The sequence below is a fragment of the Lemur catta genome, chromosome 23 (genome assembly GCF_020740605.2).
Source record: "Lemur catta isolate mLemCat1 chromosome 23, mLemCat1.pri, whole genome shotgun sequence".
Taxonomy (NCBI): Eukaryota; Metazoa; Chordata; class Mammalia; order Primates; family Lemuridae; genus Lemur; species Lemur catta.
In genome coordinates, this window is record NC_059150.1 from 16165515 (window position 1) to 16178166 (window position 12652).

General features: G+C 41.1%; 1 protein-coding gene across 2 annotated transcripts in view; it reads right to left on the minus strand.

The window, feature by feature from the left end:
• Positions 1–10527: 10527 nt before the first annotated feature.
• The window catches only part of SLC30A10 (solute carrier family 30 member 10), a 32726-nt gene continuing 30601 nt past the window's right edge, over positions 10528–12652 (minus strand). For both annotated transcript variants that reach the window (XM_045536022.1, XM_045536023.1), the window contains exon 4: positions 10528–12192. In XM_045536022.1, the coding sequence (XP_045391978.1) occupies positions 11696–12192 (497 nt within the window). In that variant the 3' untranslated portion in view covers positions 10528–11695. The remainder of the gene's footprint in view (positions 12193–12652) is intronic.

Below are 12652 nucleotides of genomic sequence, written 5' to 3' on the forward strand. Positions count from 1 at the left end.
AGTGCAAGCCCTTTTTTTACGACATGGCAATTACAAATTCTAATGAACAGCTTTTAGATAAGGGGGACAATTAATAGGCACCCCCCATTTTAATATCAAGCACCAGCCACAGCTTCGTAGGACTCATTCCCTCTGATCTACTGACGTTCACTCGCCGTCTCCCACCACGTTACTGTTTCCAGAAACCACTTTACCTTTTTCCTAGTTGGCTTTTACCCTCCCATGTTGTGATGTCTCAAGGCCAATACGCTGAAGACAATCCAGTCACTAACACTATAAGGAGGAGAAGTATAGGCCAGGCACAGTGGCTCACGCCTGTAATCCTAGCACTCTGGGAGGCCGAGGCGGGAGGATCGCTCGAGGTCAGGATTTCGAGACCAGCCTGAGCAAGAGCAAGACCCCCGTCTCTACTAAAAATAGAAAGAAATTATATGAACAACTAAAAATATATACAGAAAAAATTAGCCGGGCATGGTGGCACATGCCTGTAGTCCCAGCTACTTGGGAGGCTGGGGCAGGAGGATCGCTTGAGCCCAGGAGTTTGAGGTTGCTGTGAGCTAGGCTGATGCCACGGCACTCTAGCCTGGGCAACAGAGTGAGACTCTGTCTCAAAAAAAAAAAAAAAGAGAGAGAGAGAGAGAGACGTATTAGTGGGAATGCAGCAGCCACGTCCTGTCATGCCAACTTGGTCATTGAGGAGACAGGCTTGGGTAGGCCGACCGGGGCATGACAGTAGAGGAAGTATATTATCCTCTGGCATAGTTAAGCCAACAAGTTTTCATTAAACATAAATTGTGTTTGCATCCCTGTGCTAAATGCCTCAGTGGATTCTGAAGGAGAGGACATCACAGAATAGTGAAAAGGGCAGAGGCACTGGAATCATAGAGGCCTGGGTTCTAATCCCGGCTCCACCGCAACTGAGTTGAATGAGTGATTTCAACTCTCTGAGCTTTATTTTCCTCACAAGCATAAGAGGGACATGACTCTGCAGGGGTTTTGTGAGGGTTAAATGAGATATGTACGACGAGTCAGGTGCCCGGCCCACAGAGGTGCTGGGTCAATGTTATTATTATTAAAATGTAATCTGTGTTCTCAAGAAACATCGCATTTATTTGAGGAGATGAAACATATAATCAAACAGTCAATGGTTTGGTAGAAACAATAAGTGCCATTGGGATAAAGACCTGAGGAAAACGCTTGTGAGGTTAATGCTATTTCTAAATAAATTTTTCCTGATACAAGTAGCATATAATCATTGTAGAAAATTGGGGGTGGGGAGAGCAAAACGTATGAAGAAGGAATGTTTTAATGGCATTAAGACAAAGTCCACATGTGCTCAATCCCCAGAAAGTATCAGTTATGCCAATGGTACTTAAAGTCCATATGATTTTCTTTCTAAGGGTAGTAAAATTTGCTTTCTAAAGTCCATATGATTACTTTCTAAAAGAAGTGAAATTCCTCAATGGAAGAGTAGATATTTAAGTCCATAATAGCTGCATGACAGAATACTATGTAACTGTTAATAAAAATGGGGTAAATCTTTATGTCCTGTCCAGGAAGGGTAGTCAGAATACATTGTTCATTGTAAAAAGCAAGTCGAAGAGCTAAATATACACAGTGATTTTGTTAAACATGTTTCCTCTGAGGTTTGGCATTCTCTCAAACACTTTACACACATCTGCACTATTTTGTTTTATTGCCACTTGGTAATAAAAAAAAAAATGTTGTAAGAAAGGCAAGAAGAACACATAAAGGGAGGTGAGGAAGGAAAGCAGGAGACCTCACGAACCCCAAAAGGAGAACAAAGGACACTTTCTTATCAAATGAACTATGGGGCTGAACACATCTGTTTCCAATTCGATGGCCTGAAATGGATTTGGGTGCGGTTGACTGGGTGGGTGTGAAGAGGAGATAGGCAGCCTACACCCCTGCATGCTGTCCACTCTTGGGGGCCACGGATATCTCGCTTGGAGCATTCTTTCCACTGAAGCGTGGAGCATGACTCAGGAACCTGTGCAGTGAAGCCCCAGTTGAACGTTGGTGTCAAAGGACAAAGAAAATATCTGCTTGCTGGACAGGGAGCTGAGAGGGGAGCTACGCTGCACTGTTGACATTTATTTTGTCATTCATGTGTTCAGTAGACAGTTATTACTGAGCAGACAGCCAGGATGATAATCTGGCTGCTCACGAGCTCTGGGAGCTCCCATGCTACGGCACACGCAGCAGCCAGACTCTCACTGGCTCTTCTTGTCCCCATTATAGTGGTAACAATGACAGTAATGGCTGCAGTGACATGCAAGTATTTCCTGGAGGAGAGTACTAAGGAAGAAACAATCTTATGCCTCTGGCAGGTCTTCTGACCATGATATTTAAAATGCTTTTTTTTAAATAGTCCTGTGATGCAAGGAAATAAAATGAGGCGAATTGAGAGAATGCATTTGATCCATAATCTAAAACCAGACAACTTTGGAGGCCAGACTGTACAGAGAGACTCAACCAAAACAGGTAAATTTTTAAATCACTATTTGCCAGGAACGTGCATTATCTCATTTGATTTTCACAACACCCCGGGAGGTAGGTTCCATGCCTCACCTGTAAAGTGTGGAGGATACCCATGCACCAAAAGGTGAGGTCACTTGCCCACGGTCACATGGCTTCTAAGTGGCCCTGTAACCAGAATTTGCATGCTCATAACCTGCTTCATGAAAATGTATCAGCAATATATCAAATTCTGAAAGCATAATAAAAAGAAAAGCAGGCCACTGGCATCTGGAAACTGACACGTACACAAGGCCTTGGCATTGGTAGGACTGGGCCTGGCTCTCCCGGCTAAGCCATGGTATTCTCCTGTTGAGCGCAAACAATCGCTCAGAACACCAGCACCAAACAAGTGGCTCTGTGACTGTGACGTGAGGCCAGAAACGAGAGCACTCTGCAACCTTGTCTAAGCACAGACAAACACAAGAGCGCTGTGCAAACCGCAAAAACACCAGATGCTAGCCTGCAAAAGACGAGCGACTGCCGCTTCCAGTAAAAACTTGAGCCTTGCTTCATTCCTCCTTAGAGATGGGATTTGCTAAGATTCCCAGTTATAGAATTATTATTCCCACTGGCTGGCAGCATCCAGTCCAGAGCAAGGCCCCACTTCCTTAAATCCTCCACCCAAATCACCTATCGTGAGTCCAAATCCTCCGATAAATCCTTTAGAACACCCTCTTTCTGGGCTGCCCCAGGACTCCCCAGAGTGTACAGTCTCCTCTTTGCACCTAGCATGGAACCCTACTCGTTCAACCACAGGTGTGTTCCTGGTGGTCTTTGGCTGGAGGGTAGTGACACCCAGATTCAGCTAAAGCTGTCGCTGCCTCTGTGACTGGAACCCTGGGCTCAGCAACCCTTGAGCAGTGATGTCATTGTTCAAGGTGCCACCTATGTATGGCTAGGAGGTAAGGCTCTGTTGAATCGAGCCTTGGCATTTTGTTGAAGCCCTTCAACATTGCATTTCTTTTTGTTTTCTTAGAAATAAGGTCTCTTGGGATTTTTGAGGTGGTATGCGATCATGTCTGTAGAGTTCTTTGGTGCCGTGGTGTGATATGGCCTCTGTAGTTTAAAATCGAATTGGGTCCTAACACTCAAGCTGGTCTACACCATACGTTTTTTTGACATTTCCACTGTGAGTGACAAGTTAAAATAGGAATAAACCTAGCTAAAATTTTACTTATTAAAGTTAGCATCTGAGAGAGGATCCAGCATTCACAGAGCATTTGTAGACCCAGGCTGTGTGCTCTACATGGATCGTTTCCTTCAGTTCTCAACAACAGCCTCACGAGGCAGGATCTACAATTTTCTCTATTTTACAGAGGGCACAAATGAGGCCCAGAGAACTTTTTAATTATCTGACAATGTACTTCCGAAGGTCAAACAGTTAACAAATGGTGGAGCTGGTATTTGAAAGCAGGCAGGTTCCAAAGTCCGAATGTTTAAACCTTAAACTATAGTTCCTAGTATATAATAATTTTTATAATAAAATCTCTCTGTAAACACTTTCCTAGAATCTAAATTTGGCCATACTGTGGGTTGTCATGTCTCCCCACTCAGGAAGGGCTCTATAGTACAATTTATAACAATAGAAAGTAATAGCTACAAAGCAAGAATCAAGCATCACTCCTTCCAAAAATGTCACAGTTTTTTTTTTTCTGAATGTCTTTGAGCATCAGATTACAGCTGCAGACTCATAGTACCCCAGCTTGGCCTTCTTTGGGCCCCAATTTTCTGAGACAGATAGGAGACCTGGTTGCTATCACCACTACTACAGGCCTATTATCACCCCAGCCCCTGGGACAATGCGCTCCCCGACCTTTACCCCATCCCCATCAACAAAATGCCACCCAGCCATGTGGTCACAAATCCCGTGCAAATCTACTCTTGCATCTTCAAGCCTAAAAGAATCGGGGTGATGTGCCAAATATTTTGACTCTATACTGGAGTTCATTGTTACGGCACGGCTATACATGTGACCATGTGATGAATACAGGAGACAAAGGAAAATCCACTCTCCATTTTGCTTCACAGAGGATGAGAGAGATCATGGCTCTGTCTGCACACGTGGCATATGTCAGCGTCTGAGTGTGCCCTGGAATCAGGACACCAGTGATGGAAGGTCGCAGTCTGTCTTCCACAGGAAACCAGCTTTGGGGCAAAGTGACACACTAACGTAGAAAAGGAAGACATCAACTAAAAAGAGAAACCAGAACGGAAATAACTTGGCAGACGTAATTTAAAAATAGAAAAGTCTTTTTGGCATAAAAGGAACAGACTGCTATGTAATGTTCAGTCCCCAACTCCTACAAAACTTGATTTCCTAGTCCACCCAGAATGCATCCTGCCACCCTCTCACGTTGTAACTTCCTTGGGTATGTGTGTGCTCTTCTCGTCTGCTGAAGAAGGTAAAGCCTGGAGGATCGGGGTGAGCAGGGAACCTCAGTGACAGGCTGGGGACTTTGTCCCTCCTGCCGGAGCAGAGGGAAGCAAGAGGGTTGACACGAGAACATTGAGAGGTGTCTGCGAAGCTGATCGGAAGGTTCTGCAACAGCACAGGCTGAGATGATACGGTGAACATGAGAGACGGGGCAGGCGTGGAAAGGAGGGGCTGCCATAAGGATTGCTTTGAGGGGAGCAGTAATTGAGCATAATGAGGAGTTGGACGTAGGCTGAGAGTAGAGGCAGCATTAAACACGGCTGCAGGGTTTGAGCTGGTCTCGGGGGCAGGAGCCGGAGGGGAGAAACATGGGCAGCATGCTTCCACTGAAACCAACAGGAAAAAGTCCAGGAAAGCTGATTTTAAAATTAGAATGAACTCCTAGTGAATTTGGAGCATCTGCAGACTCTCAGAGGAAATGGACAGTGAATCCATAGCAACAGCCCGTGGAGCTCAGGATCCGGGGTGGGACTGGAGATGCACGTGGAGATGCTCAGCATGTGTTGGGTGAAACGCTTTGTGCAGAGCAACTTAGATCGTGGTGAAGAAGACATTTGGATACAATCATTTTCTGAAAATATCCTGTTCTGGGCATTTCCCCAATTTGTCCCCCCACCCCTCCTACAAAAGCTTTAGGGCCGACTGCCTAAAGAATTAAGTCCAAGCTCTCAATTTGGAATGTCCCTTTCCCTTTTTCTCCACTCGCTGAACTACTCCAAGGCCAACTTCAAATGCCAACCCTTCTATGAAGCTGTCCTTGACTTTTCATTCTTTCCTCTTCACTTTCACCCACGTTACTCGTACTGCTACTTAGTGCTAGTTAGCATTGAATGGTATCTAATTAATTGACAAAATGGGATTACCTGGATGAGAGCAGGCAGGACAAGAACAGGAGGATAGGAATGCCAGATTGAAAGTGTAAAAGGATAAAATTCATTGACATTTAAATCCGTGTTCACCTTCATCATCTCCTCTGATTCCTACAACACGGCAAGGTAGACACCACAGGTTTTCCTCATTTGCCTCATTTATAAATAAGAAACCTGAAACTCAGTGAACTTATATAATTTGTCCAAAGCCTGTAACTGGTAACACCAAGAGTTGAACCTATTCCTTCATTCTTGTGTTTATTCATTCATTCAATAAATACTATGGAGCTACAATCACATGCCACATATTGTTCCAAGCACTGTGATAGGGGCTGAAGAGCACAGTGGTGGATTATACGAAGCTTTATTCTAGTGGGAGAGACAGGAAATAAGCAAATAAATACATAATATAATGTGATAAAGTGACAGTGATGTGAAGAAATATTCTGAAGAGTAGGAGACAGAGAGTGAGGTAGGGTTCTCTTTTAGATGGAGTAGAGATTCTGTACTCCAAGTCCTGGGCTCAGTCTCTGCTTCATACTGCAGACTCTTATTGCCAAAGCAAGCTGATGGCCATGAAATACTGTGTAGCCCTCTCCTATTTCAGATGCTCCCCAGGGCTTGGACCGTGCACCAAAACACATCCAGGACAAGGGGTCCCCCGACCCCACAGTCACAGGCTATGCATAGCTCCCCTTAAATCCCCACAAAGTTTCACTGCCTTACTTAAGTTTACATGTAGATTACAAACTCCTTAGAGGCAAGAATTACTTACACATGGCTTATAATAAAAATATACTGATTAATCAATTGATTGATTTACAAAATAAAAGCAATTGAAAGAACTGAAAGACAGTTCGCCTTATTAAATATTCATAAAGATTATATTCAATTCATTGGAGAGATTCCCAAATCTATGGGGCTTCTCCGGAATAAGCTTGGCCCCTTCACCATTCCCTAAATCCAAGGAGCTCCCCTTCTACATAAACCCTCTTGTGTATCCCAGGGCCAAATTAGGCCCCATTAGCAAACCAAATCAGTCTAGGTTACTACCGTAACTAGTTACTACTTACCAGTAAGTAAGGCAGCTGCATTGATGGGTGATATTTTTCTGCCAAGAGGGGCCTTGTCACATTGCAGGTGGTAGGGGGCAGCAGGGGTGAGAAGAAGAGACCCACTAAATGGAGAAAGAGAATCAGGCCCAATTATTAAAACCAATCCAAGGGGTACTAAGTAATAAATTTACCAGAATAAGTGGCAAAAAGACAAAATGAGGTCAGCTACTTTATCTGTTTATTTTTCACAAACATATCTCAGTCGTGTTTTTATTTTATAAAAAAAAAACATTTTATTCACAGCACCATTGAACATCTCTCACCTTTAAAAGGTACACATAGGTACATACATTATTGGGGGATTCACATGCGATTAGTAATGATTGGTTTAGACTTCTATCTTTAGAGTTTTAACAATTCCCCCCAAAGTGAGGATGACACTTTTGTAAAAAGCCTATGAGGACAGAAGAACTTTAAGCAACAAAACTCCACACAATATTGTAACATAACTTCAAACCTCCAGAAAGGGGTCACTCTCCCTTGAAAATCATTGTTTCTGGCTTGTTCTCAGTAGAATTCAGAGTGGGTTCAGTGTCTCTGGCCTGACTTTGTATTAATAGGTGACAGCTGATTATCTAGCAAACATTCAAGAAAGTTTCATGTAAACAAAAATGCCCGGAATAAAACACCACAAAACAGAAGCACCAGAAAATGACACGTCTGCATTGCCTAAGCTTTAGATTCATAAGAACATGTGGATTACATTGAGGATTATGGTCTGATGCAAGTTCCATTTGAGAAATTAGTCTTCTGGTTAATAACCTCATTCCCACCTATGGCCAGTTGAATGTCAATTACTCAGAAGCACAAACAGGTGACAATGTATCAGGTGAATGAGTTATAAAACAGGCATGCAATCAGTGATCATTAATCCCAATTCAAAACCAAATCAGGTTATGTTTCCTCATTTTTCCTAAACTCGTCTTTTTTTTTTTTTTTGCAGTCTTTAACTGCAAGAGTATGAAAGCAGAATACTTTAAAATGAGGAAATGTATTCTGTCTTCTTGGAGAAAATGGATATGACTGGGGAAAGGGTAAAGTCTGCCATAAACAATGAAACATTTTTTTTTTAATGTCTGAACTTGTCATTGGCACAAAGATGAGCTGCTTACTGGGAACTAATAACAAGAAACATCATCAAGCTTAAACGTGATAATTTTAAATATGAAGAATTAAACACCTTAACCCCAAGAATCAATTGTGCTGATATTATCCAGTCTCATTTAGCAGTGGGCCCACCAAATGGAGGATATTCATGAATGCAAGAGATCAGCACAGAACAGTGAGAGCAAATGCTTTTTTTTTTTTTTTTTTTCATTTCATTCACTGTCACAATTACTGATCTGCATGATAGGATTTGTAAGGACTTTTTGTTTCAAATTATATTTTTTTTCTTTAAATGTCCAAAGTTCCTAGGTAGAGTCAACTGTGATTTTTATGAACAATTTGATTTAGCCTTTAAAAATGTCTTTTTAAAGAGTGAATTCCACAGAATTGATTATTAAAAGTACTATTGGGCTCTGGAGAGGCTTTCATCAACAATGTCCCCAAACTACCCTTACTTTTAGCCAGTGGTTCAAGACTTGGGGCAAAATTTTTCCCCAGGGGATATGCGGCAATGTCTGGAGACATTTTTGGTTGTCACAACTTGGGGGGATGTTACTGGCATTTATGAATAGAGGTTGGGGATGTGCTAACCATCCTACAGTACATAGGAGAGCCCCACACATCAGGAATTATCCAGGTCAAAATGTCAATCATGCCAAGATTGAGAAACCCTGGTGGAAGCATCACAAAAGCTCTTACTACCTCTTCAGGCAGCTGCCTTATTATAATCCAAAATCTACCTTAGTGATTTCCTTGACATTCAAAACACCTATCACTCCTGAACTTTGGAGTTCCTGATTTACCATCATGGCTTTGCTCAGCCAATGGCAAAAAAAAAAAAGTAACTAAATATGAAGAATAATTTCAATTCTTCCTCAAATAATGTCTCCCTATTTTACTGATATTTTATGAAAAAGTTAGAGGGATATTTTCTTCTGTCAACAATGGAATCTGGTAGCCCTGTGGGTATACATATGAGCCAAATATCATGAAAAAAATTAACCTCTGTTTTCAAAAACAAATTTGGAAGCTGGAAAATGAAGCAGACACAGTACTTCCTATAACTGGCGCTGAAATAATGTGGGAAGGACTCTCTATGGAAACAGAAGGGCATTACAGAAGGCCAGGTTAGCACATAGGACAACTAGTCCTCAACCTGACGCCCAGAGAATGCCATAGACTTTTTAAAAAATTATATTCGTTTCTAAAAAAAAAAAAAAAAAAAAGAGGGAATTTTTGGGAATTAACCTAAGCACACAGGAGCACCAAACTAAGCAGCCGTTTTACTAATCTCAAAGAAAAACAGTGCTGTTTAAATCTCCTGTTCATCAGATGCTACTGCCACCAAGCAGGGCTAATTCAAAGGGAAAAAGAAAATTCTTATATCTGCTTGGGAAAATTAAAAGAGAGGGCAATTAAAGGAAGGTACCCAAGTGAAAGTACCATACAGTAGGCATCACAGGGCCAAGAGTGGCAAATGCAACCCACCTAACCCAGTACAAAAATATTGTACTTAGCTTGTTTGGACGTTATTAAATGCACTGAGCCAAACTGAGATTTAAAAGGTATTATTTCACATTGACTCTAGTCTATAATTTGGTATGTTCATAAGTGTCAATAGAGATACTTTTCTGAGGTTAGTTATTAATATTTTAGAATTAAGTATCTTTTCCTTTCAAGAAAAATACTTCAGAGATTTAAGTATGAATGCAAACTAATGCATTCCTTTTGCCCAGTTGCACAAAAACTGTGAAATTGCAATTTTTCCCTATTAATGAAGGCAGAATTAGGTGAAATCAAATTAGACCTTCAAATTTGGAAGTAAGAGACCAATTTCTTCTTTGGCTCTAGTGAAGGCATCTGAACCAATGTTTATGTAGGAGAATTTGGCCACGTATCACCAAATTCTTAGAAAATCCTCTGGTTTCTGTGAGTACATGCCACACTTTTAATACTAAAAACAGAAATGGCTGATTTTTTCCCCCATTTTTAGCTTATAAAGTGCATATAACCTAGCCCAATAAACTTCTAGAGATAAAAACATTTGTAGGCATTTTTCTATTTACCTAATTCGTGGTCAATTTAAATTCAGATGATAAAATTTCAAGGAAGAAAAGAATTTCCTATCCTACTGATCATAGCTGCTTATTTGTTTCAGCCTTCAAATTTAAGGCAAATTTTTAAAATGATATTTGTGCTGAAAAACATGTATGCTGTTTCCGTTACGAACCCAGCACTTCTGATAAGTCCTATACAGATTCTAAATAGGACCTTACACCCTAAGATATGATCATTTTAAGTCAATCTTGTAACCTATCAAAGATCCTAGCTCTCTAGTGAGGTACCTCTCATATTTTCATCCTATGAGACTTATGATTTAAATGCTTACCCTAAACAATGTGTTAAATACATGATAGATGCTTCTCCACTACCAGTATAGTTCGGTTATGGGTCTGAATCAGATTATAAAAAATTTATTTGAACTTGGTAATATGGATCAGAGACATAAAAGAAAATTCTAAGTTCCTCGAAACACATTAAAGACAGCAGTGAAATTCTCATTTCTCCCTCAGACATCAACTTTTCCATCAAGTGACTAGTTAGCAACTATAATAAATACTTTAAAATATGTCTAATTAAAGAAAAGGCAGTCTAGCTTATTTATTTGGAAGGAATGAACCCTCAATGTCATATATTTTCCTATCCCGGTAATACTCATTGTTTTCTAGTAAATGCTGCATAGACCAATGTGATCATATGAAAGGAGACTCAAAGGAAATTTGGACAACTAAGTAAATCATCACCAAAGCACTAAATGAAAACGGTTCCAACTGTACTGACTCTAAAAGACAGTGTATAAGTACTTGTGTCATACTTAAGGAAGTAGAAATAGTCCCTCACTTCCAAATGAAAAAGTGTATTATATATTAAAACATTTGAAACACCCTACAGCCACAGTTCAGTACACAGCAGAAAGTAAATATTAGTTTTCTCTCATCTCACAAAATGAAGAGATGGTCCAATACCACTTCTTTCCTGCCCCCTTCCTACTACACTGCACCTCTTTTAATGTTTGGAGAACACTTTCTGCCTTAATAGGTATTCATTTTACATTTATTCAAAAATGAACCAAAGAAAAAAGATACTTCTGCAGTGTGATAAATACCTAACCTTCCACTTTTATGATCTTCGAGGGGATGGGAAAAATATAGCTGTTACGGTACTTCAGGTTTTTTTCAATGTATTTAGGCTACGAGCTCACCTGAGAGTTAGAAGTTCTAATCAGTTTAAAAACAAGAACTTCTTTGAATACTGTGTCAGTCACTGAGTTCCAGCCTTCAATGTCCCTGATATTTACACGAGTGCAGTTCGCTTTAGAAAAATGTATGTTCAAGCTAAAAGTAACCAAGAGCAGCATGAGACACCCAAGGCAATGGAAAGGGGTTATCAGTTACATACAAATTAACAGACATGTTCAACCAAAATCCCAAACAGCCAACCCCTACTGAACACAGAGAGTGCACACTGCAAGTCTGGTCAGAGCCTACAGCCCACAAAGCTCTTTCCACAAGCCGAGGTGGTAGTTCCAAAGTGCCTGGTCTGTACAGTCTGATTATGCCGGTACCAGATTAAAAATGCGTGCTATTGACATAACACTGGTCCTCCTGAGTTTTGAGAGCTTGTCCGTGGTCCCTCAGATACCCGTCCAAAGGCATTTCAATAGCCACTTCTGCTGTGTCTCTTCTACTGAGGCCATCACTTCGGTATGTGTCTAGAGGGGGACCGCCATTGTGCTCAGCACAGCCATTGACGTGGGCCAGTGGCAGTGCCCCAGGGGGACAGCAAAGCTGCTTAGCACAGCTCTTGGAGATACAGGGTGAGCTGCAGAGCAAAAATAAGTCCTTCTGCTCCAGGGGTTCCTCTACGTCCACATTTTCAAACTGGATGGTCACATTATGGATTCCTGCATTGTGGAAGATTTCTCGGATTTTTATGCTGGCATCCTGATATCCCCTGTCCTTCTGACATTTGATGTGCAGGGTGGCAATGATCTTTCCACTTATAAGTTCCCAGACGTGCACTTCATGGACACTGCTAATTCCCGGCACGGCGGAGAGTTTACTCACTAGAATAGGGAAAGAGCAAACAATAGCCAAGGTGAGTGGTGAGTGCTATATTTGAAACACGGAACTACAGGAGGGATAGAGCCCCTTTAAGCACTCTCACCAAAATGACTGCGTATTTACTAAGAATAACAGGAAGAAAACAAACAGCCATACCTCTATGGGTACATTTGCTCACAATCTTCTTTTCTCCTCTCTAAATTCCCGTACCACACATTGTTAGCCCATCCAAAGTCATCCAAGAAAATACATTTAACAAGAAAAACATCTCCAGGGTGGTTGAGTATATAAGGGAATGGACACTCTAATGGATGACGGAAGTATAAAGTGGAATGCTTTTTTAAAAAGGGATAGTTGGCAATATGAATCAAAAACCTTTATCAGAAATTGTAGTACTAGACATTTAATTGAAAAGAAATAACTTAATATGTATGTCCAAGGATGGTTGGGCAATGCTGTTTG